This window comes from Canis lupus, chromosome 22 (genome assembly GCF_048164855.1).
Source record: "Canis lupus baileyi chromosome 22, mCanLup2.hap1, whole genome shotgun sequence".
Taxonomy (NCBI): domain Eukaryota; kingdom Metazoa; phylum Chordata; class Mammalia; order Carnivora; family Canidae; genus Canis; species Canis lupus.
Window position 1 is genome coordinate 45774168 of NC_132859.1, and position 25113 is coordinate 45799280.

The 25113-nt window shown below is 42.2% G+C and overlaps 1 protein-coding gene across 1 annotated transcript in view; it reads left to right on the plus strand.

The window, feature by feature from the left end:
• The window catches only part of TRANK1 (tetratricopeptide repeat and ankyrin repeat containing 1), a 99905-nt gene that overhangs the window by 23069 nt on the left and 51723 nt on the right, over positions 1 to 25113 (plus strand). The window contains exons 3-8 of the mRNA XM_072793442.1: positions 748 to 874; positions 4604 to 4754; positions 7549 to 7667; positions 10324 to 10407; positions 10648 to 10786; positions 12947 to 13084. Of these exons, the coding sequence (XP_072649543.1) occupies positions 748 to 874; positions 4604 to 4754; positions 7549 to 7667; positions 10324 to 10407; positions 10648 to 10786; positions 12947 to 13084 (758 nt within the window). The remainder of the gene's footprint in view (positions 1 to 747; positions 875 to 4603; positions 4755 to 7548; positions 7668 to 10323; positions 10408 to 10647; positions 10787 to 12946; positions 13085 to 25113) is intronic.

The following is a 25113-nucleotide window of genomic DNA, read 5'->3' on the forward strand; positions in this document are numbered from 1 at the left end:
CCAAAGGACTTTCTATGATGATGAAGATATTCTATAATATAGACTTTTGCTATTGAATACTTGAAATGTGGCTAGTACAGCAGAAGAACTGAATTTTAAATTTTATTTAAATTAAATTAAATACGAATAGCTACACATGGCCAGTGGCTACCATATTGGACAGTGCTGATTAACCCCATGGTATGTGGGCTCCATTTGCATTCTGGTCTGGGGTCCTGCCTCTATACTAGAACAGTGCTCATCCTGCACCTCTTGCTGTAGGTCCGTGGGCATGGTGTGGTCACATATTCTGAAGGGCCCTTCCTGTGATAAGCTCTGCATCCATTTAGCATGGACAGGCATGTGGAAGGACTCACCCCACACTGCACCAGGCAGTGTCTAGACTCTGCTGAGGCTCAGTGGGATCTCCCATCCTCTCCATCCTTAGGACTAGTCACCATTTTCACAGCATCTTTGCCAATATGGTCTCTAAACATGAAAAGATCTGTGGAGATCAGTAAGAGGTCAAACCAAGGTATTGAAAACATTTGTCACAAAAAAGGAGCAGACTATTTGGGAGTGAGGAGGGACAGGCTTGTACTTTGCAAATGCCCCAGGCTGGGGGGCTGGAGGGCCAGATGTGATTGGTGTAATTGGAACATTAACTGGAAATGGTGGCAGCCAGCCCCAGAATTGGGCCTTCAAGGGTGGTTTTCTGTATTTGCAGAAAGATAGCTCTACTGACTACCAGTCTGTTCTTTTCAACAGGATTCCTCCCAGAGAGCTGGCTGTGCTGCAGTGCAACAAATCCAATGCATTTTACAGCCTCGGGAAATGGAATGAGGCATTTGTGGCAGCCAAGGAATGTCTCCAGTGGGATCCAACCTATGTGAAGGTATGGTGATAGCTGGGGGCCCTGCTGATCTTTGTCTTACCTGCCTCCTTCCCTCCCTTCTTTTTAAAATGGAAAAGTGAGGGGAGCTTTGTTCAACTCTTTGCACTTCAGACAGGTTCCCACAGGGCATGCGCGAGCCTACCTGGAGAAGACTAACAATGATGGTGGCCAGGTGTGGAAATGCCCTTGGAGGGGTAGATCCTTGTGTTCTGATATAGTTACACCATGAACTTGGAATCTCAAGTGTTCTTTGATGTTTGCAAATTTCATTTTAACAGAGTTTTGTTTCACTTGGCAGCTGGGTGGACACATGACAAGAGTTCTGCAGAAAGCACTTCTTATATGGAAATCAGCTCCGTTGGGATCAGGGAGGTTCTAGAGGCCAGTCAGCCCCTCTAAGGTGTTGCAAAGGTCAATAAATAACTATGTGATTGTTTTACCCAGCTAACATGCTGTCAGTGCCCCCTCTGCAAGGCATCTTCCTGTTCATTGTGCCTTGAGGCAAACCAAAGGACAGGAAGACACCACTCCAGCTCTTGAGTATTCCACTATTAAGTTGGGGAGAGAATAAAAAGCAGAATCAGAGATCAGAAAGGAGTTGCCGCTCAGGAGCCACTTGAGGCACATATAGCCTAGATCCTGTTAGTGATATAGACCATTTATAGTGAGGCTCTGAGGTGGGGGAAGCACAACCCTTTCTTCCCATCTCCTTGTGCTCTCTGCTATGGACTGGTTTCAGCAGTTGGGAGGAGCTCCTTTTCTCTCCTGAAGCCTTCCTTTTCTCTGATTGTAAAGGGAGATACTACCCAGGTCCTAGAGTGGCTTCAAGAATTAAGAGACCTTGGTTCAAGTTGTTGGCATTCGGTAAATAGGAGCTTGCATTGTTTCCTCAGAGGTCTGCATTTTGTGTACGACTGCTAGAAGTTGAACAGTGGGAAGTGATGAGGAGCATTCACCCACAGATTCTACATCCTCGAGGGAGGGATTTGTCTATTTTAACTTAAGCCTCTTCTATTGGGGGATGGATACTTTGGGAATTATTGAATAGTTTTTTTTACGATTTTTTAGAAATTTATTTATTCATGAGAGACACAGAGAGAGAGGCAGAGACATAGGCAGAGGGAGAAGCACTTCCCTGCAGGAGCCTGATGTGAGACTCCATCCCAGGACTCCTGGATCATGACCTGAGCCAATGGCAGACCTGAGCCAATGGCAGACGTTCAACCATTGGGCCACCCAGGTGTCCCTATTGAGTAGTTTTAAAAATGGGAAAGCATTCCTGAGGAAATCTCCCAGAGGCATTTTGGGATTTTCCCCATCCTCCAACTGGGAAGGGGAGGAAGAGTTGGGGTGTGTGCACATCCCTCAGGCTGCGGGCCACCTTTCTTGAGGAGGGGACCAGACCTGTAGCCAGGGACTGGAATCCACCCCAGTTCTTACTGTTCTTACTCACGGGTGCCTCTCTCTTTCCCCATTTGACCCCGCTGACCGTCCTCCTGCAAATGTCCTCTGTAGGGGAGGAAGAATGCTTTATGTCTACTTTGTTTTGGTTCAGTGGCCGGGGCCCTACAAATTCCACTGACAGGAGACAATTTCACGAGAGAAAAACATACACATTTTATTTTTACACGACACAAGGGCCTTCCTAAGGAAAGACCCCAAGAGAAGCAGGTAGGTCTGAGAGCTCATAGACATTTTTTGTAATTTTTTTATTGGAGTTCGATTTGCCAACATGTACTATAACACCCAGTGCTCATCCCATCAAGTGCCCCCTTCAGTGCCTGTCACCCAGTTACTCCATCCCCTCACCCACTTTCCCTTCCACTACCCCTTGTTTGTTTCCCAGAGTTGGGAGTCTCTCATGTTCTGTGACTCTCTCTGATATTTCCCACTCATTGAAAGACTGAGACACCTGCACCTCAATGTTTATAGCAGCAATGTCCACAGTAGCCAAACTGTGGAAGGAGCCTCGGTGTCCATCGAACGGTGAATGGATCAAGAAGATGTGGTTTATGTATACAATGGAATATTCCTCAGCCATTAGAAACGACAAATACCCACCATTTGCTTCAATGTGGATGGACCTGGAGGGTATTATGCTGAGTGAAATAAGTCAATCGGAGAAGGACAAACATTATATGGTCTCATTCATTTGGGGAATATAAAAAATAGTGAAAGAGATTATAGGGGAAAGGAGCTCATAGACATTTTAAACGAAGAGCGTAAACCACAGAGACATGACAGACTGAGGAAAGGGATTTGGATTTCTGGAGCTGGGATGGTGGAAACACACATTCATGGGGGACACTAACACGAGGGAGACCAGGGCGATCTTTTTTTTTTTTTATAGATTTTATTTATTTATTCATGAGAGACAGAGAAAGAGAGGCAGAGGGAGAAGCAGGCTCCATGCAGGGAGCCCGATGCGGGACCCAATCCCAGGACCCCAGGATCACGACCTGAGCTGAAGGCAGCACTAAACCGCTGAGCCACCCAGGCTGCCCCGATCTTAGTAGCACTTAGCAGTGCTGGTCCGGCTCAGCGCCAATTTCTGTCTTTTTCATGGCCATAAAAACTCCCTGGCAGAGAAGATTTATGGCAGTCCTCCTTTCTTAGACATTCCGCTTTTAGTCAGGTAAGGGAAACTCCAGGAAGGCATCTTTCTACATCTGTTGAATCTCAAATGCCTTCAGCTCAAGATGACCCTTTGGCCAAAGTGTCATATTTTGGGGTGGCATATGGTGATCCATCTTCATCCCCCCCTGCCCCGCCAAAATAAATGATGAAAGAACCTTAAATCTGAGGAGAGCAAGGAAGTGGGGAATTCTGTAACTAGCTTACCCAGCCGGGGGAGGGGAAGAAAAATCACATTGTTCCACCCTTTTTTCTGGTTGTTTTCTAAGGTTCTAGACTTTTCAAATGAAGGTGAAAACACATAGATAAATAATCAGGGATTTGATGTCAAGTGGAATTCTTAAGTGCTTGCTTTTTTTATGAACCCGATTGGTGAACACCTTCCATTGTCTTAGAATGTTGTCTTGATAGGCCTGGTGCGGCCTCCTTTAGAGAATCAAAGAGGGGGAAAGGCAGTATCATTTTGTTCCTACTCAAGGTTCGCAGTTTGTATGTAGGCAAAACTAAACCATTTGCCTTTGTTACTCACTATAATTTCCTTCTCTACAGAAAGAAAAAAATTTTGCCTCTGGTGTATGTTGCCTCCAGTGTGGAGCTTGATACTTTTCAATACTTGTCATTACTAGCCCCCCTGCCCCCAGGCTACCTACCTGGAGGAAATTGTGTTTACTTTGATTGAAAGGAGCAGGGAACCATTTCTGTGTTTACATGACAATCTCATTCTTTTCTAGAACTCTGTCATCATAGGATTTTTTTCATTCTCTTCTTGCCTGGGCTGTGATTTGAGGCATGAATAAATAAGCCACACATGTAATTGGAACCAGGCCTGCTTCCTTCGCCCCATGTCATATGTTAGAGGCTGTATAAGTCACAGATTTGAAAGCGATTATTTTATTGGCAGTTAGAAAACAACAGGAAAAATGTGGCACAGAACCTAACGTGGGAATCCTGTATCCAGTGCTTGTTAGAAATCTGTGTTTATGTAGAAGCAAAACCTCTACAGTCCATTTCTCCAGGCCATCAATCTTGCCTTTCCTTTTGGCAGCTGGTTAGAAGAGATGGGCGAGTTATGGTTCTGCTTTTCTTCTCTCCCAGGGATACTACAGAGCCGGTTATTCCTTGCTGCGGTTGCTTCAACCTTATGAAGCCGCTCGCATGTTTTTTGAAGGTCTGCGACTTCTGCAGGGCAATCCAGACCAGATCCAGGTTGCTGATTTCCTGGTTGGAGTCTTCACCACTATGGGCAGTAAGTTGGAACTAGGGAGAGCTTCCTTCCCTTCCTTCCTTCCTTCCTTCCTTCCTTCCTTCCTTCCTTCCTTCCTTCCTTCCTTCCTTCCTTCCTTCCTTCCTTCCTTCCTTTCCTTGTTATTTTATCTGAATGGCTGCTGGGGAGATAATTCCAGAGTGTTTCTTTGTGACTGATTTCTCTAGTTTGAATGAAAATGATTTTCACTTCAGAAAGCATTTTGGAAGCCTTGGTGGCTCATCGTAAACACAAAGAACTTCTTTAGCAGAAACCACTTAAAGCTATGCCAATCCTGTTTCAGACCTCAGTTTTCTGTGTTGCTATACTTATAGATCTTTCCGTCTTTATGCTACTGATTTTATGTGATTTGTGCTCTTTCCTTTGCTTTTTGCATGTTCATATGTATGCCAAGAAATATTCCTGTTTGCTATAAAAACACCCTGGAAGGGCTGATGGAGGTTAGTTATAGGAATTCCCTGCCTTAGTGCTCCGTGTTTCTTGGTCACATGGCTTCAAAGGATGAAGAGGTAGGCCAGACAAAGAGGTGGGCAGCAAAGCAAAGTTTACTGAGCAACAGTATAAATAAAGCTCCTGGAGAGGGAAGGGATCTGAGAAGGTTGCTCCTAGAGTTTCTAAGTTTAGGGGGTTTTATGAGCTACTTTGCAGAACTATCTTTTTTTTTTTTTTTTTTTTTTTATTGAAGTTCAATTTGCCAACATATAGTATAATACCCAGTGTTCATCCCATCTTAAGTAATCAGGGTGTGCTGAGCCATGCCAATCAGGGCTTTGGTCACATATCTGTCTACCTATTAGGTTAATGTCAACGTGCTGATGGTCTTTTTTGCTGACATCTGGAGGCGTAGGTCTTAACTGCCCCTTGCCTGTGATATGACAAATGCTTTGTGGTTAATTGCCTTATTTTAGGACGTTTTGAGAAGTCTTTCTACAAAGGCTGCAAAGTAGAATGTGTGTGCTCCTATCTAAGCTGTAAACAGGATGTTAGTGCTGTTTTATTTTAGCTGTTCTGACTTCATATTTTCTAGTTGGAGACCCTGGCCCTAACTTCCTAGTTGTCTAACTTCTAACAGAGGGACCTGTGGAGGTAATGCTTAGGGTCTGGGCTGCTGTGCTCACTACAGCAGAGGAATGACACACTGGCGGCCTTTGGCATCACTGCCTTGAGTTATTACTCTAATGACCTGGCCCGTAAGCTGGCTTTGTCAGTGGCCTGGATTAGATAAAAACAGAAAACCATAAAACACAATATAATATACTCCTTGCTGGTAACAAAGGAGTTCTTTCTGTGCTTATCCTGGCACCATCTTAAAGTTCTGCCAGTGACCAGGGCCAAAGTTTTCAAATATTGTGTTTGATAACATTTAAGATTGTACTGATTTAAGATGCCTCATTGAGATATGTTTTGCCACTGAGAGACCAAATCAATTGTCACACACGTCTCGATTCCAGAGATGTTGGAATGTGAAAAAAGGCACGTGTAAGAATTGTGAAAAATGCTCTTTGGCTTTCAGAGGTGGGGAAATAGATTTGGCTGTTACAGATCCAACTGTTCCCACTGCGATTGTGGGAAAGCAGTTGTTGTGGTCTGTGGCTGGCATCCTACGAATTTGGGCAAATCTGGCAGACAGAGGGGTGAGAGCCATATCAGGCAGGCAGTGGGAAGGGGTTGGAGGTGGGCACAGCCGAGTCGCTTGGACAGAGAAATAGAAGATCCCCAGATAAATGCTGATGGGTCACAGCTTTCCAGGCAGCCTTTTGCTGGCAGTGACTGAGCTTGCTTCCCTTTTCTCTGAGTCTGATGGCTTGGCCTGTTCCCTACGATCCCTCATGTCTTCTCTGCATCTTTGTAAAGTCAGTGTTTATTTCTGGGTGACTGCTCTCCAAAGAAACCTGGATGGTTTCCATTCTGCTGCCATCCTGAGAGGGCGTTCTTCATAGGACTTAGGGCAATACATCCCATACTTTTATCCCAAAGTAGTCCTCTTTAGAGGGAGAATGTATGTATGCCCATGGCCCAATTTCTAAAACTTGAAAAATATATTTATGGAAATTTTGTATCCTTTTGTGCAACATCTATTTATTTAGATATTTATTTATTTATTTATTTTTTTTTGGAGATTGATAATCCTGGAGGAGGTACCATGTTATTCTGGCACTGCCCTTGCTCCTTGGGTGATCTCATCCATGAGTTTGAGAAATGTGGTTTGGTGGATCATGAGATGCAATGGACCACTAGGTTAGAAGAATGTGTATTGACTAAGAGAGTTGGCAGATCTGGGTTCCTGTCTTTGTTTTTGTGATTAACTAGCTGCATGATACGCCATGAAGCCTGACTTCATTTGTCATCATTTCTCATTGGTTGGGTGAAAATAATATTTGTCACATTTTTCTTAAAGGACTTGGGTTTTTTTTTTAAAACTTCTTTTGAGATTCTATTTCCTCCTCTGTAAGCAGAGATAATAGGCCAGTGCCTTGTTGGTCTGTTTGAGGGATTAAATATTAGTACCTATTGCTGGGTTTGGCATATAGAAGAGCTAATTGATTATTAGCTCACATCATACTGCCTAACTCTTGGGGCAGTGAATTTATAGGTGAACTTAAAATGATTGCCACTTCAGTCAACTATGTAGGACTTTTACTTTGAAAATACCTCTTTTTCTGATATCTTTATTTTTCTGTGTGTGTCTCTCTGTGGTCTTAACTGGAGGATCTTTTCCTAAATGTTCTGGACTCTGCTCAGGTTAAAATTTCTAAACAATGGAACTCTTTTTCAGGTGATCCCATCGTTTTGCAAAGTTTCTTGCCCTGTTTTGATCATATTTTTACTACTGGATTCTCAACAGAAGTGTGGCAGTCTGTAATAGAAAAGTTGGCAAAGAAAGGATTATGGCATGTAAGTAAAAGAGGATGTGGGGAAAGTGTATTTTTGATGAAATGGATTCTTTCTGCCTGCATTGGGGAGGGGATTGTTATTTATTATTTGTTTATTTTGATACCAAAATAACTTTTTAACTGCACCGACATTAAAGATGGAAAGTTACTGAGAGATATTAATTAGCCAGTTTCTGTTTTTTTAAAGATAGGAAACATATTCAGAACACCTAATAATAATAATATTAGCTAATGTTTATCGCCCTCACTCCTTGATCTCTGTATTCATTGTCATCACAGAAGTGTCAAGTTTAAGCCCTAATGGTAATGTGGAATAAGGAAAATGAACAATTACATGTTCATCTTCATCATCTTTTTTATACTGCATTTGCTAGTATGGAGTCAGAAGACCTACCTTTTTTGCTCTGAGCACTTCTATGTAGCGTTCTTTTCAGTTAAAAAAATTTAAAAAGATTTTACTTATTTATTTGAGAGAGAGCACAAGCTGGGTGAGGTGGGGGGCTGGGGAGAGGGTAGAGGGAGAAGCAGACTCCCTGCTGAGCCGGAGTTTGACTTGAGGCTGAACGTGGGGCTTGATCCCAGTTCTCTGAGATCATGACCTGAGCCCAAGGTAGATGCTTAACCAATTGAGCCATCTAGGCACCCTGCTTCTGTGTAGCTTTAAGGGTCTGTTGCCCACAGGTAACAGTGAGTCTGTAGGTGCCAAACCCAGGGTCAGGAATCCAGAGAATGGAGGAGCAGAGTAGGCTGGGAGCCTGGGCTTCAGTGTCACACAGATCCCTCCTCAAATCATAATCTTCTACTTTCTGTTTTGGGCTAATTACTTCCCCCCTGAGCCTCATTTCCTCATTTGTAAGTTTCAGAATATAAACTTGCTCCCTCAGGGATTTGGTGAGGATGAGAAATGATGGACCAAGAACACCTAATAGTAATATTAGCTAATGTTTATCAAGGGCTTACAATGTGCCAGGCACTGAGCTAATGGAGCTTTACGATAGCTGGCATGTGCTAAGTGCCCAGTGAATAGTAGTTGTCGCTGATGGTGGGCTCCCAGTGTGCAGGGGAAATTAGGTCAGAAAGGGCATGCTGGGCTTTCTGAAGCTGGGCAGTCCAGAAAAGTCACCCAAAGTGAGGGTAACCCATAAGGACTCTAGAGCCAGGCAGGGTGACTGATTTTAGAATACAGAATGTTTCAATTTTTAAAAAGCTCATGGATTCCATCAGAATCTAATGAAATTGATGGGATTTTCTTTGCATATACACACAGTTATGGGCATAGTTTCAGGTGATTCATCGGAAATCTCCTAAAGTCCAGGCAACAAGTTCCCTGAAGCTCACCCCCATATTAAAAGGTCTTGAGAAAGCAGGCCAGCAAGGGAAAGTCAAGAATGCTGCCTAAGTGGCAGATCCACTTGTTCCAATATTCCAGTTGTGGGGCCCCAGTCATTTTCACATATTGCAAATAGAGACATCTTGTACAAAAAGAAAAAGCCAGGTCAGCAATCAGGGCTGCCAGAACACTGAGGACATCACCTGAGATTGGAGTCTGTTCAGGGTGAGCAGTAAAGAGTGGGTATCAGGCTGAAAACCTGGAAGCAAGATGTGGCCATCGGCTCAGTTCCCATGGTCCCACATCCACTAGCAAGAGCATACATGGCAGAGGTTGATGCTGAGCCTGGGTCTCCAGTCATGGCCATACCAGAGCCTGGAGCCCTCAGAACTGTTGGCACTTGTGGATGATCTCAATAGGGACCTCTTAGGACATGCTCTCTGTCCTGAGAAGGAAAAATTGCTTAACCATTCTGGGATTCAGTTTCTTCTGTGACTTGAGATAGGGCCAGTGGTTTAATAACTGACTCTTTGAGAAAAAAAAAAGTCCTTATGTATAGTGTCTGTCAATTTCTGTAGTATCAATACTCTCACCATGGCCTATTTGAAGCTACTAATAGGGCTACAGGACATGGAATTGGGGATTGAATTCTGAATTGCAGTCACTCTCACTAGCTGATAGGAGCCACTCCACAAGCTGCTTGCCAGGGTCAAACACTTGGGGTTTATGAAACACTAAAGTGCTAAAGATTAATTGGAATGAGATACTCGTAAGTGATTGGATTCTTCTGCTTGCTGAGTAAGCTTTTTAGAGGGAATCCCTTTTTTTACCCACTGTACTCTCAGCAATCCTGCTTGATGTCAGCTGCTCCTGTCCTTAGCAGGCTTTGAGGAAATATGGAGAGAACTTAGCTCTCAGCAGGAACAGGACGTTGGCTGGACAGGGGGCCTTCAATTACAGCTCAGGCCGTAAAGCCTAGCTTAAAAAGAGAGACGGGGCTGGAGAGTATTTTGTTTTGTTTTGTTTTGTTTGCTCGTTTGTTTTAACCTTGAGGATAAGTTTTGCTCTAATAACCTATGTGGAGGGGCACCTGGGTGGCTCAGTCAATTAAGCGTCTGCCTTTGGCTCAGGTCATGATCTCAGAGTCCTGAGATCGAGCCCCGAGGTGGACTCCCTGCTCAACGGGGAATCTGCTTCTCCTTCTCCCTCTGCCCCTTCCCCTGCTTGTGTTCTTTTTCTCTCAAATAAATAAAATCTTAAAAAAAAAAAAAAACCTATGTGGAGAACATTATTATTTCAGCTTTTTCTTTTTCTCCCTTCTCATCAGTCATTCCTACTTTTGTCAGCGAGAAAAGACCGGCTACCAAGAAATATCCATGTCCCAGAGTTATCACTGAAGAGTCTCTTTGAGGTAAGGTGGCTTCTTAAAACATATGGTGTCAAGTCAGGCCACTTCAGGCTTGTATTTGGGACCTCAGCGAATATAAGGGGACTTCAGCTCCCTCACTGCTAATTTATGATTTATAACCATGTCAGGCTTGGGCCACAGCTATCCAGGTTTTATTGATTACAAACTTAATGAGTGAAGGAGTTTGAAGTTTCATGTGGTTGGAGTGACTTCCATGATTCTTCCTCTGTGTTTTTTCCCCAGAAATATGTCTTCATTGGACTTTATGAGAAGATGGAACAGGTACCCAGCTTAGTGCAGTGGCTCATCTGCATCGGTGCAAGTATTGAGAGTATAGGACCTTACCCTCTTCATGCCCTCATGCGACTCTGTATCCAAGCAAGTGAGTGTTCTTCCAGTTACACACCGTCCAAGCTGCCCTCCCAGCTCTGAGCTCTGGCACTCTGCTGAGCTCAAGGAGACCAGAATTTAGCCCCTGAAGGTAGAATATTCGGATGATTTGAACATGCAAGTAGTTTGATTATTCAAATGAATGAAGGCAACAGGGAACAGCATTGCGTTTATTTTGCCTGGGACCTCCTGGCTTGGGGGTCCCAAGCTGAAAGGATTCTGTGTTCCTAGATGGATCTTAGCAGCAGATGAGCCCTGAGACCCAAGGAGGGGACTTGGGACAGACAGTCTTTGCTGGGCAGAGCTCCCTGAGGCCATGGAGTTTCTTCCCACTGGCAAAGGCACATATGGTCTTTCCCCCTGTGTTCAGGCTCATTTTCTCTCTAGCTAGAGGGCTGACTGCCGTGACGGTGGTGCTGGGGGCCAATACCAAGGGAAACGCTGGTTCTTGCTGACACAGAGTTCTTGTGGTTCTTCTAAAGCACTCTGATTTTCATAATTTTTTTTTTAAGTTTTACCACCTGGCTATGGGATTAAAATTTGAAAATATTTAAATTTTATCATTAACACACACCACACACACATACACATACACACACAGACACACGTTAGATAAAGGCTTGTTTTTCTTTTCCAAGCATGTATAGCATCAGTGTTGGAGATTTACTCATACTGTTTTAGAGCCAGAGGGGGTCAAGAGAATTTTCTAGAAAGTCTTCCTCTTCTAGGCTGTTCTAGTCTTCCTCTTCTAGGCTTCCTCTTCTTGCTTCCCAAGAATGAGGGAATGAGAAGGGTGGCCAGGGGCTTCAAGAGCTGGGTCACCACTTTGCTCTAGCTAGATTTACCTTGTTCTATCCATTTCATGTACTGCAGAGTCCATAAGATGCTTTATTCTCACACAGAGATTGGTGGATCCAGGATGTAAAAGTAAAGTCTGATTAAAGCAATCTGATCCAGTCCTCTCAGTTTTAAAGCAGGACTCTGGAACCCAGAGAAATGTTCCTCTGGTTGTGAAAGTCATGGTTCCCCACTGCAGCTGCTCTTCACATTAGCTCCTGTGGGTACAGGCAGGTATCAGTAGGACCAAGTATTTTACTTTATCCCTGATTTGTTTCTCAGGTGAAAACTCTGACATGCTGACAAGTGGTGCTCTCAGAGTTGGCAGAAGCACGTGGCTCTCCTTGATCCCAGGAGCTACAAGGAAGGAGCCTGGGAAAATAATTTTTAAATTTTTTTTTTTAAATTTTTTTTTTAATTTTTTATTTATTTATGATAGTCACAGAGAGAGAGAGAGAGAGAGAGAGAGGCAGAGACACAGGCAGAGGGAGAAGCAGGCTCCATGCACCGGGAGCCCGACGTGGGATTCGATCCCGGGTCTCCAGGATCGCGCCCTGGGCCAAAGGCAGGCGCTAAACCGCTGCGCCACCCAGGGATCCCTAATTTTTAAATATATGACCTATTGATAGTAAGGAGTAGGGTCATCCTTTCAGATACTGACCTGATTCCTGCAATTGCATTCTCGGTGCCCTGCTTGGAGCCTCTTTACCACCGGTGTCCACATCCGCCCATCCTCACCTGCTGTTCCACAGCTACCTCCTTTACCAGAGAGCTGCTTTTGGCCAATAAGCACCACTTCCTACAGAGGTTGTCCGTCAATCTCACCCCCTCCCTAGACGTGTTTTGTAGCTCTTGACTGACTAGCACGTGGTGCAAAAGGTTAGCCCCTGCCTCATGGTGGGTCAGCACTGTGACATGCTCCATGCACTGTGACAGCTCTGGTCATGCTCCAGAGCTCCCTGTGGGATCAGACTGAGGTAGACTTGGCTTAGACCACATCTCTGCTTGCCTCATTCCCCTACTCTGTCCCACTTCCCTCATTCTCTTTCTCCTGAGCTCCCTGTCAACAATTTGCATGTACAAGAATTCTTGTCTCAGACTCTGCCTCTAGGGAACCTGACTGAGGTTTATTATGAATAGCTTTCTCTAAGTCACCCTTTTAATTTACCAACTCTGTGTCTCCTGGATGTATTTGTGGTGAGTGGCGAAAGTGTGTTGGGTTCCCCATTTGGTTCCCTCAGGGTGGTACACATTGATGTGCCTTTTTGATTTTCTGTGTGTAGAAAGAAACATCACTCATTTTAATTCCTTTCAGAGGAAAACCATCTTTTCAGGTGGTTAATGGACCACAAGCCTGAGTGGAAAGGCCGAATCAACCAGAAGGACGAGGATGGCTGCACTGTCCTCCATGTTGTTGCCGCCGTGGCCCCCTACCCAGGATACCTCATCAAGCGTAAGTAGCAGCTCCAGGCTGGAGGGTGCATTGTGGGCTGGATGACCTTGGGCATTAGAGAACCTACACAACCAACCACATGTATTACCCATCCGTCCTTCGACAGCATAGGGCTAAACCTCACCTCAAATGAAGCATGACACAGAGGGAAGGCCATATGCAGGAAGGACGGAGGTGAGAGAAGGAAGGATGGCTGGGTCCCACATGTCCTTTCAGCTTCAGTGACTTCTGTGGGATTGAATGTCTCAAGGACAGGGACTTCTGGCTGCACTTTTTCCCTTCCTCCTCACACGGTTGGTTATTAAGTGCTTTATTTTATGCCAGATCTGTGCTAGTTCACACTGTGAACCAGACCACAGACGCGGTCCTGCTTCTTGGCTGCTTCAGAATCTAACACAGGGATTTCCTTCTCCATACTCGCCAGGGACAGACAGGCCTCGAGGAAGAGTGAGGCTGTGCATGCAAGGACAAGCTGGTTCTTTTGACACAGACATACCTTGTTAGCCTGTGAAACAGGAAGGCTGTGTGCGCTCCCACACACCAGGCTTTCTGATGCCTCTTGCTTTTCTGGAAATTCCTGGAGACAGCACCTTTTTTCTTCTATAAAACGTTAGGGTAGCTGTGATAATGAATGGTAATGGACTCCCAGCCCCAGAGGAAGGGAAGTGACAGGGGGAGGTGGGGAGTTTGGCTTGCTGCCAATCGTGGGAACCAGGCCTTACTGCCATCTTATTTTTTTTTTTTTTCTTGCTGCCATCTTCTGATGGCAGGAGACATTGGAAAGGTAGATTTTTTAAAAAACATGACAACTCATGACTATTAAATGTCTGCTCAAAATTAAACACACCTGTGATCTAGACATAGCCTGGAGGCATCCTGTTGGGGAGCCCTGGCCTCTTGGGTCCTCTTGGGAACTTATAGTTTTTCTCCTCAGCATGTACTGGAGGAGCCCAGTGAGGTGTATTTCTCTGATGTTATTCCCCACTGGACTGGGTCCCAGGAACCCACATCTGGGCAAATGAGGAAGGGTGTGCTACAACTATTGTTTTGAGCTTTTTGAATTATAATTCATATACCATATAATTCACCTGTTTAAAGTGTCCAATTCCATGTTTTTAGTACATTCATAGAGTTATGTAACCATTACCACAATCAATTTTATTTTATTTTTATTTTTTTCAAAGTTTTATAGAGTTTAAATTTTTTAAATATTTTTTTATTGGGGTTTGATTTGCCAACATATAGTATAGCACTCAGTGCCCATCCTGTCAAGTGCCCCCCTCAGTGCCTGTCACCCAGTCACCCCATGCCCCCGCCCACCTCCCCTTCCACTACCCCTTGTTGTTTCCCAGAGTTAGAGGAGTCTCTCATGTTCTGTCACCCTCACTGATATTTCCCACTCATTTTCTCTCCTTTCCCCTTTAATCCCTTTCACTATTTTTTATATTCCCCGAATGAATGAAACCATATGTTTGTCTTCTCCAATTGACTTACTTCACTCAGCATAATACCCTCCAGTTCCAACCATGTCAAAGCAAATGGTGGGTATTCGTCATTTCTAATGGCTGAGTAATATTCCATTGTATACATAGACCACATCTTCTTTATCCATTCATCTTTCGATGGACACCGAGGCTCCTTCCACAGTTTGGCTAACCACAATCAATTTTAAAACATTTTAGGGATCCCTGGGTGGTGCAGCGGTTTGGCGCCTGCCTTTGGCCCAGGGCGCGATCCTGGAGACCCGGGATCGAATCCCACGTCGGGCTCCCGGTGCATGGAGCCTGCTTCTCCCTCTGCCTGTGTCTCTGCCTCTCTCTCTCTCTCTGTGACTATCATAAATTTAAAAAAAAAACAAAAACATTTTCACCATCTTCAGAAGAAACCTCTTATCAATTAGCAGTCACTCCCCTATTTCCCCCCACTTCTCCAGCCCTAAGAAACCACTAATATACTTTCTGTGTCCATGTACTTACCTATTCTGGACATTTCATACAAATAGAATCACATAATTTTTGTGACTGGCTTCCTTCACTGAGCATGCTTTCTTTCTTTCCCTTTTTTTTTTTTTTTTTAAGATTTTTATTTCTTTAGTCATGAGAGGCACAGGGAGAGGCAGAAACGCAGGCAGAAGGACAAGCAGGCTCCCTATGGGGAGACCAATGTGGGACTCAATCCCAGGATACCAGGATCACGACCTGAGCCAAAGGCAGATGCTCAACCACTGAGCCACCCAAGTGCCCACTGAGCATTTCAAGGTTCATCCTTGTCACAGCATGTGTCAGTACTTTATTCCTTATTATTACCAAGTAATATCCGATTTTATAGATAAACCACATCTTATTTATCCATTCATCAGTGGAAGGACATTTGTTCAGCTACTATGAATAATGCTGCTGTGAACTTTTGCATATATGTCTTTGTTTTGGAATGTATTTTCATTTTTCTCAGGTAGATAGAGAGTGGTATTGGCAGATCACATGGTAAGCTCTTGAGGAACTACCAGACTGTTTTCCAAAGTGGCTGCACTATTTCATACTCCCACCAGCAATGCACAAAGGTTCTAATTTTTCTAAGTCCTTGCCAATACTTGTTACTATCTTTTTGGTGTCCAGTGTATTTTAGTATCCTCTTAGAGACAGTGGTATCCTGGCAAAGGTTTGACAACTGGGTCTTCAAAGAGAAGAGCCCTGACCTGTGGTGTTCGCCAATTTCCTTGGTGTAAATACTCCCACCATGGATGATTTCAAGCTATTAACATGATGTCATTGAACATGGGGCTGGGAAATGTGCAGTAGCATACTATTTTATTGCATTTTTACCAGACAGATCCATGTTAAGATAGATGTAAAGGAACCTCATCATAGACAATAGCAAAGTGTAGTAACATAATTAGGAAGTGATGAGTTTTGTTTTTAATGTGATTTATTTATTTTAAGTTTAAATGAATTAGTTGTTAATAATGGCTGTGTTTATCAACCATCTTGTAGCATTTCTGGACATTCAATCACTGGGTCTTGTGGACTGGTGTGAGCTGTACTAAAGCTATTATTAACCTGGTAATTTATGGTTAAAGTCTATGCCTTCAACCATTGTTCTTGCCTTACTCATCCCCAGCCTGAAAATGCCCAAGAAAAAGTATTTCCAGACACAACTCTTTGGTTTGCAAAGAAACAACTCCAAGTGTCCTGGAATCCAGGAAATTTGACCAGTTTTTGGGTATTTTATATGCATGCAGAGTCTTGAATTCCAACTGTTTGCATCGATAACTTGGCAAGCATTCCAATTCCTGGGACTTAAAACGAGTGCTTTCCAGTACAAGCATAATGAGAACCACATACAAAATTTAAAATTTTCTGATAGTCGTATGACTATCAGAAAAGCAAAATAGATGAAATTAATTTTAGTAATATATTTTATTTAAGCCATCTATCTAAAATACTACCATTTCCCTGTATAATCAATATAAAAATTACAGAGATATTTTGCATTCTGTGCTTTGGTTTTGTCCTAAGTCTCTGAAATCCAGCACATGTTTTACTCTGCTAGCATATCTTGGTGTGGGCCAGCCACATCTCAAGCACTCAGTAGACACATCGGTGCCTAGTGGCTGCCATATTGGAAAGCACAACTTAATACTATTTCTTACAAATGCTGAAACCTTCCTGAGGACATTTCTAGGCTCTTTATAGTGTTTTATTGGTCTCTATGTTTGCCTTTTGCTGGTACCATACTGTTTTGATTACTGTAGCTTTGTAATACCTTTTGAAATAAGGTCGTGTGATACTTTCAGCTTTGTTCTTCTTTCACAGAAGCGTTTTGGCTATTCAGGGTCCCTTGTACTTCCTTATGAATTTTAGGATATTTTTCTTTTGGAAAAAATGTAATTGGGATTTTGATAGAGATTACATTCAAGCTGTAGATCACTTTAGGTAGTATGGACATTTTAAGGATATGAAATCTTTCAACCTATTAACACAGGATGTCTTTCCATTTATTTATGTCTTCTTTGATTTCTTTCAGTAATGTTTTGTAGTTTTCTGTGTGCAAGTCCTTTACCACCTTGGTTAACATTATCCTTAGGTATCTTATTCTTTTAAAAAATATTTATTTATTTATTTGACAGAAAGCATGAGCAGGGGGAGAAGCAGTGGAGGGAGAAGGCGGGGAAAGAATCTCAGGAAGACTCTGTGTTGAGCACAGAGCCTAATGTGGGCTCAGTCTCACGACTCTGAGATCATGACCTGAGCCAAAACCAAGAATTGGACACCAGTTAACTGACAACCACCCAGGCACCACTAGGTACTTTATTCTCTTTAATGCTATTATATATATATATTTTAAGATTTTACTTATTTATTCATGAGAGACACAGAGAGAGAGGCAGAGACATATGCAGAGGGAGAGGCAGGCTCCCTGTGGGGATCCTGATGGGGGGGACTTGTTCCCAGCACCCGAGGATCACAACCTGAGCTGAAGGCAGACTCTCAACCACTGAGCCACCCAAGCATCCCTTTTAATTCTATTATAAATGAGATTGTTTTCTTAACTTTTTTTTAAGATCATTTGGAATCTCTGAAACACGGGAGAATAAGCATGTGAAGGCAAGAGAGGGATCTTTCTTCATGCAGGTGTAAACATGGGCTGCCCCCTGACTACTGCCAAACGAGGCTTCACGACTCTTACAGGCTGTTTCTCTTCCTTTTAATTCCACCTCTCTCTCACTACCCGCATCTTCATCTTTTTCACCAGGGAAGCTCAACATTTTTTTTTTTTAATTTTTATTTATTTATGATAGTCACACACACAGAGAGAGAGAGAGGCAGAGACACAGGCAGAGGGAGAAGCAGGCTTCATACACCGGGGGCCCGACGTGGGATTCGATCCCGGGTCTCTAGGATCGCGCCCTGGGCCAAAGGCAGGCGCCAAACCACTGCGCCACCCAGGGATCCCAACATTTTTTTTTTTTTTTAATCTTCAATTTGAACTAATTTTAGACATACAGAAAAGATGCAAAAATTGTTCAAAGAGTTCCTGTATATCTTCACCCAGCTTCTCTTAATCTTATTACCATGTTATATGTCAGAGTTTAATTATCAAAATCAAGTTAACATTGATGGAATGCTATTAACTAATACACAGAACTCATACAAATTTCACCATTGTTTTCACTAATGTCCTTTGTTCAGAGACCCACACTGCATTTACTTATTAGGGCTCCTTAGTCTCCTCTAGTCTTGACAGTTCCTCAGTTTTTCCTTTTGAAGATTATTGGTCAGTTGTTTCATACAAGGTCTATCAATTTGAGTTTGCTTGATGTTTTTCTCATGATTGGAATAAAGATATAGATTTTTGGTAAGAATACTATAGAAATGATTTCATGTACTTCTTGACATCATACCAAGGAGTTCACAATTTCAAAATGTCTTCTGATGTTAACTTTGATTAGTTGGTTAAGGTGTGATCTGTGGGATTTCTCCATTATAATACCATCTTTCTCTTTGTAGTTGTTAAATATCTTGGAGGAGATACTTTAAGGTTATGCAAATACCCTGCTTCTTTTCAAATTTTTACACACTAATTTTTATATTCATTGGTGGATCTTTCCACATTAGCTGTTATGGTAATCTTTGATTAATGTTGATTTTTTATTTTCTTCTTTCCTTCTACATTTATTACTTGGAATTCTATTGCAATGAAGAGTTGTTCCTTTTCCATATGTATGGACTAATGGATATTTATTCTATGGGATAAAATCTATAGTTGCTCAAATCATTTCAGCTTTGGCCATTAGGCACTCCTTTTTTTCAGATTGGCTCCTGTGTTCCTTTGACAAGCCCCATTCTTTTTTGAGTACTTCCTTACTTTCAGACACTACAAGTTGCATGAATTTTCTGGGTCCCGCTTGAATCAACCGCTTCTCCAGGGATCCCCAGTTCTTTTTGTTAAAGAATGGCGTAGAAAACAGGGTCTGGTACTTGGTGTGATCGTTGTTACTGGAGTGTCATTATTTCTAAGCCTTCTCAGCAGACAGAGGTAGGAAATATATGTTCGTGTACTAACCCATAGAGACATCGTACTACTGTGTATATCTGCATGCATCTGTATCAAAAACCGTGAGTTTATGCTGATGCCTCTGATTCAGGTCTAACACCATGGTCATTTAGCCTTTTAAAATGTGTAACATCTCTCATCTATATTTACTTACTTGTTCAGTTGTATGAGTTTCAGACTAGATAATCCATGTCCCTTTGAGAAACACATCTACTAACTAGATTTACGTTTATTTTATGTTTGTTTGTGTTCAGTTCTTTTTGTCTTCAGTTCTAGAGCATCTAGTTCTTTTCCTCCCCACTCCATCTACTATGGTTGTTTTGCTCATTTGTAGGTATAGTTTTTCAGTGTTTACGTTGCATTTTAGGGTTTTCCTCACATCTTGATTGGTTTTGTTTATATTTTGGTATGTGGAAGGGACAATAGTATGGTACTAGAAGTCTGAACTTTACAAAAGGATTTACTCAGAGAAGTGTCACTTCTTCCTTGTCTCTTGACACCCTTGAGTTCCCACTTACCCCCTTTTTCTTCCCCTTTCAAATCCCCCCCCCCCAGGTGACCAGTTTCTTTCTTTCTTTCTTTCTTTCTTTCTTTCTTTCTTTCTTTCTTTCTTTCTTTCTTTCTTTCTTTCTTTCTCTTTCTTTCTTTCTTTCTTTCTTTCTTTTTTTCTTTCTTTCTTTCTCTCTCTCTCTCTCTCTCTCTCTCTCTCTTTCTCTTTTCTTTTCTTTTCTTTTCTTTCTTTTCTTTTTTCCTTATTCTTCCTGGATTCCTTTTACAGTAATGAGCAGATACATGTGTGTTTTCTTACATCTCTCTCTCTTTCTTTTTTTTTTTTTACGTGGAGGGTCTCATTGTATAGATACTGCTTGGCACCTGGCTTTATTTCATTAGTATATCCTGGAAATAATTTCATATTAGTTCATATGCATAAATGCATACATAGTTCTGTTAGATATTGTCAAATCTCCATCTGGAAGGATGTACCAATTTGCGCAACCACCTGCAATATATGAGTGCCTCTTTTTCTATAGTCTCAGTATATCTAAGTTTATTCTGGTCTGAGAGGTGCGAATTGGTATCTGGAGGTTGTTTTAATTTGCATTTCTCTAATTATTTATGCATGAGTTTGGACCTTAAAAATATATTTGAGGACCATTTTTATGTCTTTTTTGCCGAGTTATATGTTCATGTCTATTTCTCATTTTTCTATAGAGTTTTGGTGCTTTGTCCTAAATTTTTAAGAATTCTTTGTTCATTAGCTCTTTGTCTGTGGTATAAGTTATGAATTCCCCTCCCCCTCCAAGTTTGTCACTTGTATTCTGACTTTGGGCTTTTTTGTCACACAAATATTTTCTTTTTATGTAGTCAAATTTATCAATCTATTGATTTTTTGCTCTTGTATTTGGAGTCAGAGTTAAAAAAATCTTTCCCTACATCAAAGTTGAAGAGTTACAATTTTTTTCTGGGGCCTGTATGTTTTCCTTTTTAACATTAGATCCCTGATCCAGTGGAGTTTAATGTAAGGATCTAGTTTTACCATTTTCCAGATGGCTACCTATTTATCTCAGCATCATTTGTTTAAAGTGTTATAAGACCTCAGGGATTTGAGATGTCACTAATTCTGGACTTTCTGTTCTATTCTACTGGTTTCATCATTCATACAGGCTTCTTCAAGTCATCTTCCAAGAACTAGTTTAAAAATTGAAAGTACACTTCATACCAAGATGCTGAAATAAAAAAAGATGGACAGTAACAAGTATTGACAGGGATGTAGAAAAATTGGGACCCATTGTTGGTGAGAATGAACAATAGTGCATCTGCTTTGGAAAAAAGTCTGGAAGTTACTCAGATACCTACCATATGACTCAGCAATGTTACTCTTAGGTATATACCTCACAGAAATGAAAGAATATCCAAACAAAAACTTGTACATGAATGCTCATAGAAGCATTACTCATAACAGCTAAAATAATGCAGGCAACTCAAATCTCTAACAACTACTAAATGGACAAACAAAATGCAGCACATCCATACAATGCAATATTATTCAGCCATAAAAAAAGAGCAAAATACTGACACATGCTACAACATGAATGCACCTTGAAACATTATGCTGAGTGACAGAAACCAGACACAAAAGGTCACATGTTACATGATCCCATTTGTATGAAATACCCAGAATAAGGAAATCCCTACAGACAGAACCAGTTTACTAGTTGCTTTGGGGGTAGGGCGGGGGGAAATGTGGAGTGACTGCTAATGCATATAAGGTTTGTTTTTGGGATGATGAAATGTCCAGGAATTGGATATTTGTGATGATTATACAACTTCATAAATATACTGAAACCCACTAAATGGTATGTTCAATCAAAGAATTTTAAAGGCAAAAGTGAAAAGAAAAAAGAAAAAGAAAAGAAAGTGAAAGGCAACCTCTTGGTAAGAAAAAAAAAGAATTAACACTTTAAAAAGATATGTGATAAAAAGTAAGTTCTCTTTCTCAAAGCCAACTATCAAGTATTTTTTTGTGAGTTTTACCAATTTTTCTTTTCCTCTCTTAAATATAAATGTGTGCATACTCTACATTCTATTCAGCAACTTGACTTTTCCCCTAAACAATTATCTTGGCTATCTTTCCCTAATAGTACTTGCATAGATATTTTCTTTTTTTTTTTTTTAACAGCTCACCGTATTCTGTGACATGACTATACCCCATTGACGGATGAATAAATGGTTTTTGCTACCACAAACAACGCTCAGAGAATATTTTCCTATATATATCTCTTTGTGAACTGGTGGGAATGTTTCTGTAGGATTACTTCCTAGTTAAGAGACTGCTTGTTCAAAGAATTACTGTACATATTATTTATTTGGATAAACTCATTTTATTGAAATTTTAAATAGGTCACATTCACCAATCAAAAAAGATACAAAAAGTATACATAGAGAGTCTCTGTCCCTTTAAGCTCAGAAAGTGATGTTACCCATATCTTATTTTTCCCCCCAAATATTCTATGAATGCATAAATAAAAACATATGTTCAGTTTTAGGATGTTAGCATATTGGGATATATTTGGCTTTTGAAAGCTATTGTTCATGTGAACCCCAGAAAGGTTGCTCCAACAGTGTATGAGATTATCTCCGTCTTGAGGACTTGTTTGATACACGGAGAGTCAGGAACTGTCCAGATACTTCAATGTGGCCTGAATTCCAAATTAATCATGTAAAATAATTGCAGCATCATAGAGCCTCTGAAACCATCAGTTCTGGCTTATAAGCTACAGACACTCAAACTGGTTTAGGCAAAAAAGGGAATTTATTGGCTCATGTGACTCGGGAGTTCAGAGTTTGCTCCAGGTGCTCCAGAGGTGTCTTCAAGCATCTGCCCTATGTCCCAGCTCTGCTCTCTTCGGTGTTAGGCTCATTCTTAGGCCAGCTCTGTTTCAGTGGAAGCCACCTCATATTAGGTTTATAGTGTGCCCATTTGCCCATCTCAGCCAAAGAGGAATTTCTCCGCTCTGCGTTTCAGCTCAAGTCCTAGGGCAGAGTCTGGGTGACTTGATTTTGGTCACATGCCCTCCACGAGCCAATCAGTAGCGCCAAAAGGATGGAATGATGTGATTGGGAGGATGCCGGTCAGGTGTTCACCCCTGGGCTGGGGCTGGGGCAGGGGCAGGGGCAGGGGCAGGGGCTGGGGCAGGGGCTGGGGCAGAGCCCGGGGATGGAATGATGTGATTGGGCGGATGCCGGTCAGGTGTTCACCCCTGGGCTGGGGCTGGAGCAGGGGCAGGGGCTGGGGCAGGAGCAGGGGCAGGGGCAGGGGCTGGGGCAGAGACAGGGGATGGGATGATGTGATTGGGCGGATACCGGTCAGGTGTTCACTACTGGGCTGGGGCTGGGGCTGGGGCTGGGGCAGGGGCAGGGGCAGGGGCTGGGGCTGGGGCAGAGCCAGGGGATGGAATGATCTTGTCGCTCAGGCCCGGGTCCGATGTTTACCCGCGGAGCTGGGGCTGGGGCAGTGGTGGAGGATGTCGTGGTGACTGAATGTGTGAGGTCCCATCAGATCAGGTAGGCTGGGTAGGGGTGAAGCCGCTTTCTCAAAGGAGAACTGACATGTTCTCAGGAAGAGGGGTAATGGGTGGTAATCAAGTAAAAAAAAAGATCTAGTATGCCTTCAAATTGTGCTTCTTTATCTTAAAGAATTTTGAAAACCTATGTACCTCTTTACATGTTTTTACCTTGATACATAGAATTTTTATTTATTTTTTTATTTTATTATTTTTTTTTAATTTTTATTTATTTATGATAGTCACAGAGAGAGAAAGAGAGAGAGGCAGAGACACAGGCAGAGGGAGAAGCAGGCTCCATGCACCGGGAGCCCGACGTGGGATTCGATCCCGGGTCTCCAGGATCGCGCCCTGGGCCAAAGGCAGGCGCCCAACCGCTGCGCCACCCAGGGATCCCGATACATAGAATTTTTAATCTATGAGTCAAAAATATATAAGAAAAAGTAATTTTAGGAATTGTGGACACAGATATTTTAAAATAAAACTATTACCTCACTCCTTTATTTGGATATACTGCAACTTGATAGCTTCTCACATCTATTTTAAAAAATTATGGACCAGCTCTTTAATAGTAAAAAAATATCAAATTGTACATTCCCTTTTTTGGGGAGGATCATATTTCTAGTTTACTTTTCAAAAAAAAGTTTACCCTAATATAGTTTATGCTTGAAAGTCTAATTAATCATCCAGTGATCTTCTGGAACAAAAGTTCTTGTATAGCTTTAAATTAAAAAAAAAGAAAAAAAAAAAGTCTGTGATTTAAGACTCAAGGGGTTAACTTTTTTCTAGATTTAATTATGACAAGATTATTACTACAGATATCATCAAAGCAACAGAAATATATTAAAATCTTCTGTAACTAATGATTAAAGATGAAAATAATAGTTTTGGAGGGCAGGAAGAGGAGGGTAGATTGTAGTGCCTTTTATTTATTTATTTATTTTATTTATTTATTTTTTAAAGCTTTATTTATGTATTTGAGAAAGCGGGAGAGAGAGGGAGAGCATGCGGTGGGGGAGGGGGCAGAGGGAGAGGGAGAATCTTCAAGACGACCCCCCACTGAGCATGGAGTCCATTGGGGGCTCCATCCCAGGACCCTGAGCTGAAATCAAGAGTCAGATGCTTGACTGATTGACCCAGGCGCCCCTGTAGTTCCTTTTAAAAGGGGCTTATAGGCACCTAATTTTCTCTTCAGTTGGTACTCTGGAGGTCAGGAATTTTCACCTCCTCTGGGGCAGTGCATTAATTAACAATTAGTTCTCTGTGCTCTGTAACAAATCACCATAAATGTAGTGGCTCAAAGCCACACCCGTTGACCAGCTCAGGGTTCTATAGGTCAGTAGTGGTGTGATATGATGGGACTGAGTTTTCAGCTTGCTGTCTCCCGAGGCCAAAATCAAGGTTCTGAGGGAGGCTGTTTTCTCATCTCGAGTTGTGGGCCTTTTTTCAGGCTCACATGGTTGTGGCAGAACCCATTTCCCCCTGGTTATAGGAATGAGGTCCCCATTTCCTTGCCGGCTCTCAGCCGGAGGCTGCTGTCAGCTTCTACAGGCCACACACATTCCTTGTCATGTGGCCCCCTCTCTCTTCGAAACCAGCAGGGGAGAATTTTCTGTGCATTCTGTCTCATATTTTAAATCTTTACCCTTTTCCTGACCTCTAGACCTTTGACCTTCCTGGTTCATGTGATTAGGTCACGGTAATCTCCCTATCTTAAGGTCAACTGCTTTGGGACCTTGGTTGCATTTGCAGCATCTCATCACATTTAGATTTCATGTTTTTTTTTCTTTTTTTTTTTTTTTTTTTTATGATAGTCACAGAGAGAGAGAGAGAGAGAGAGAGAGGCAGAGACACAGGCAGAGGGAGAAGCAGGCTCCATGCACTGGGAGCCCGACGTGGGATTCGATCCCG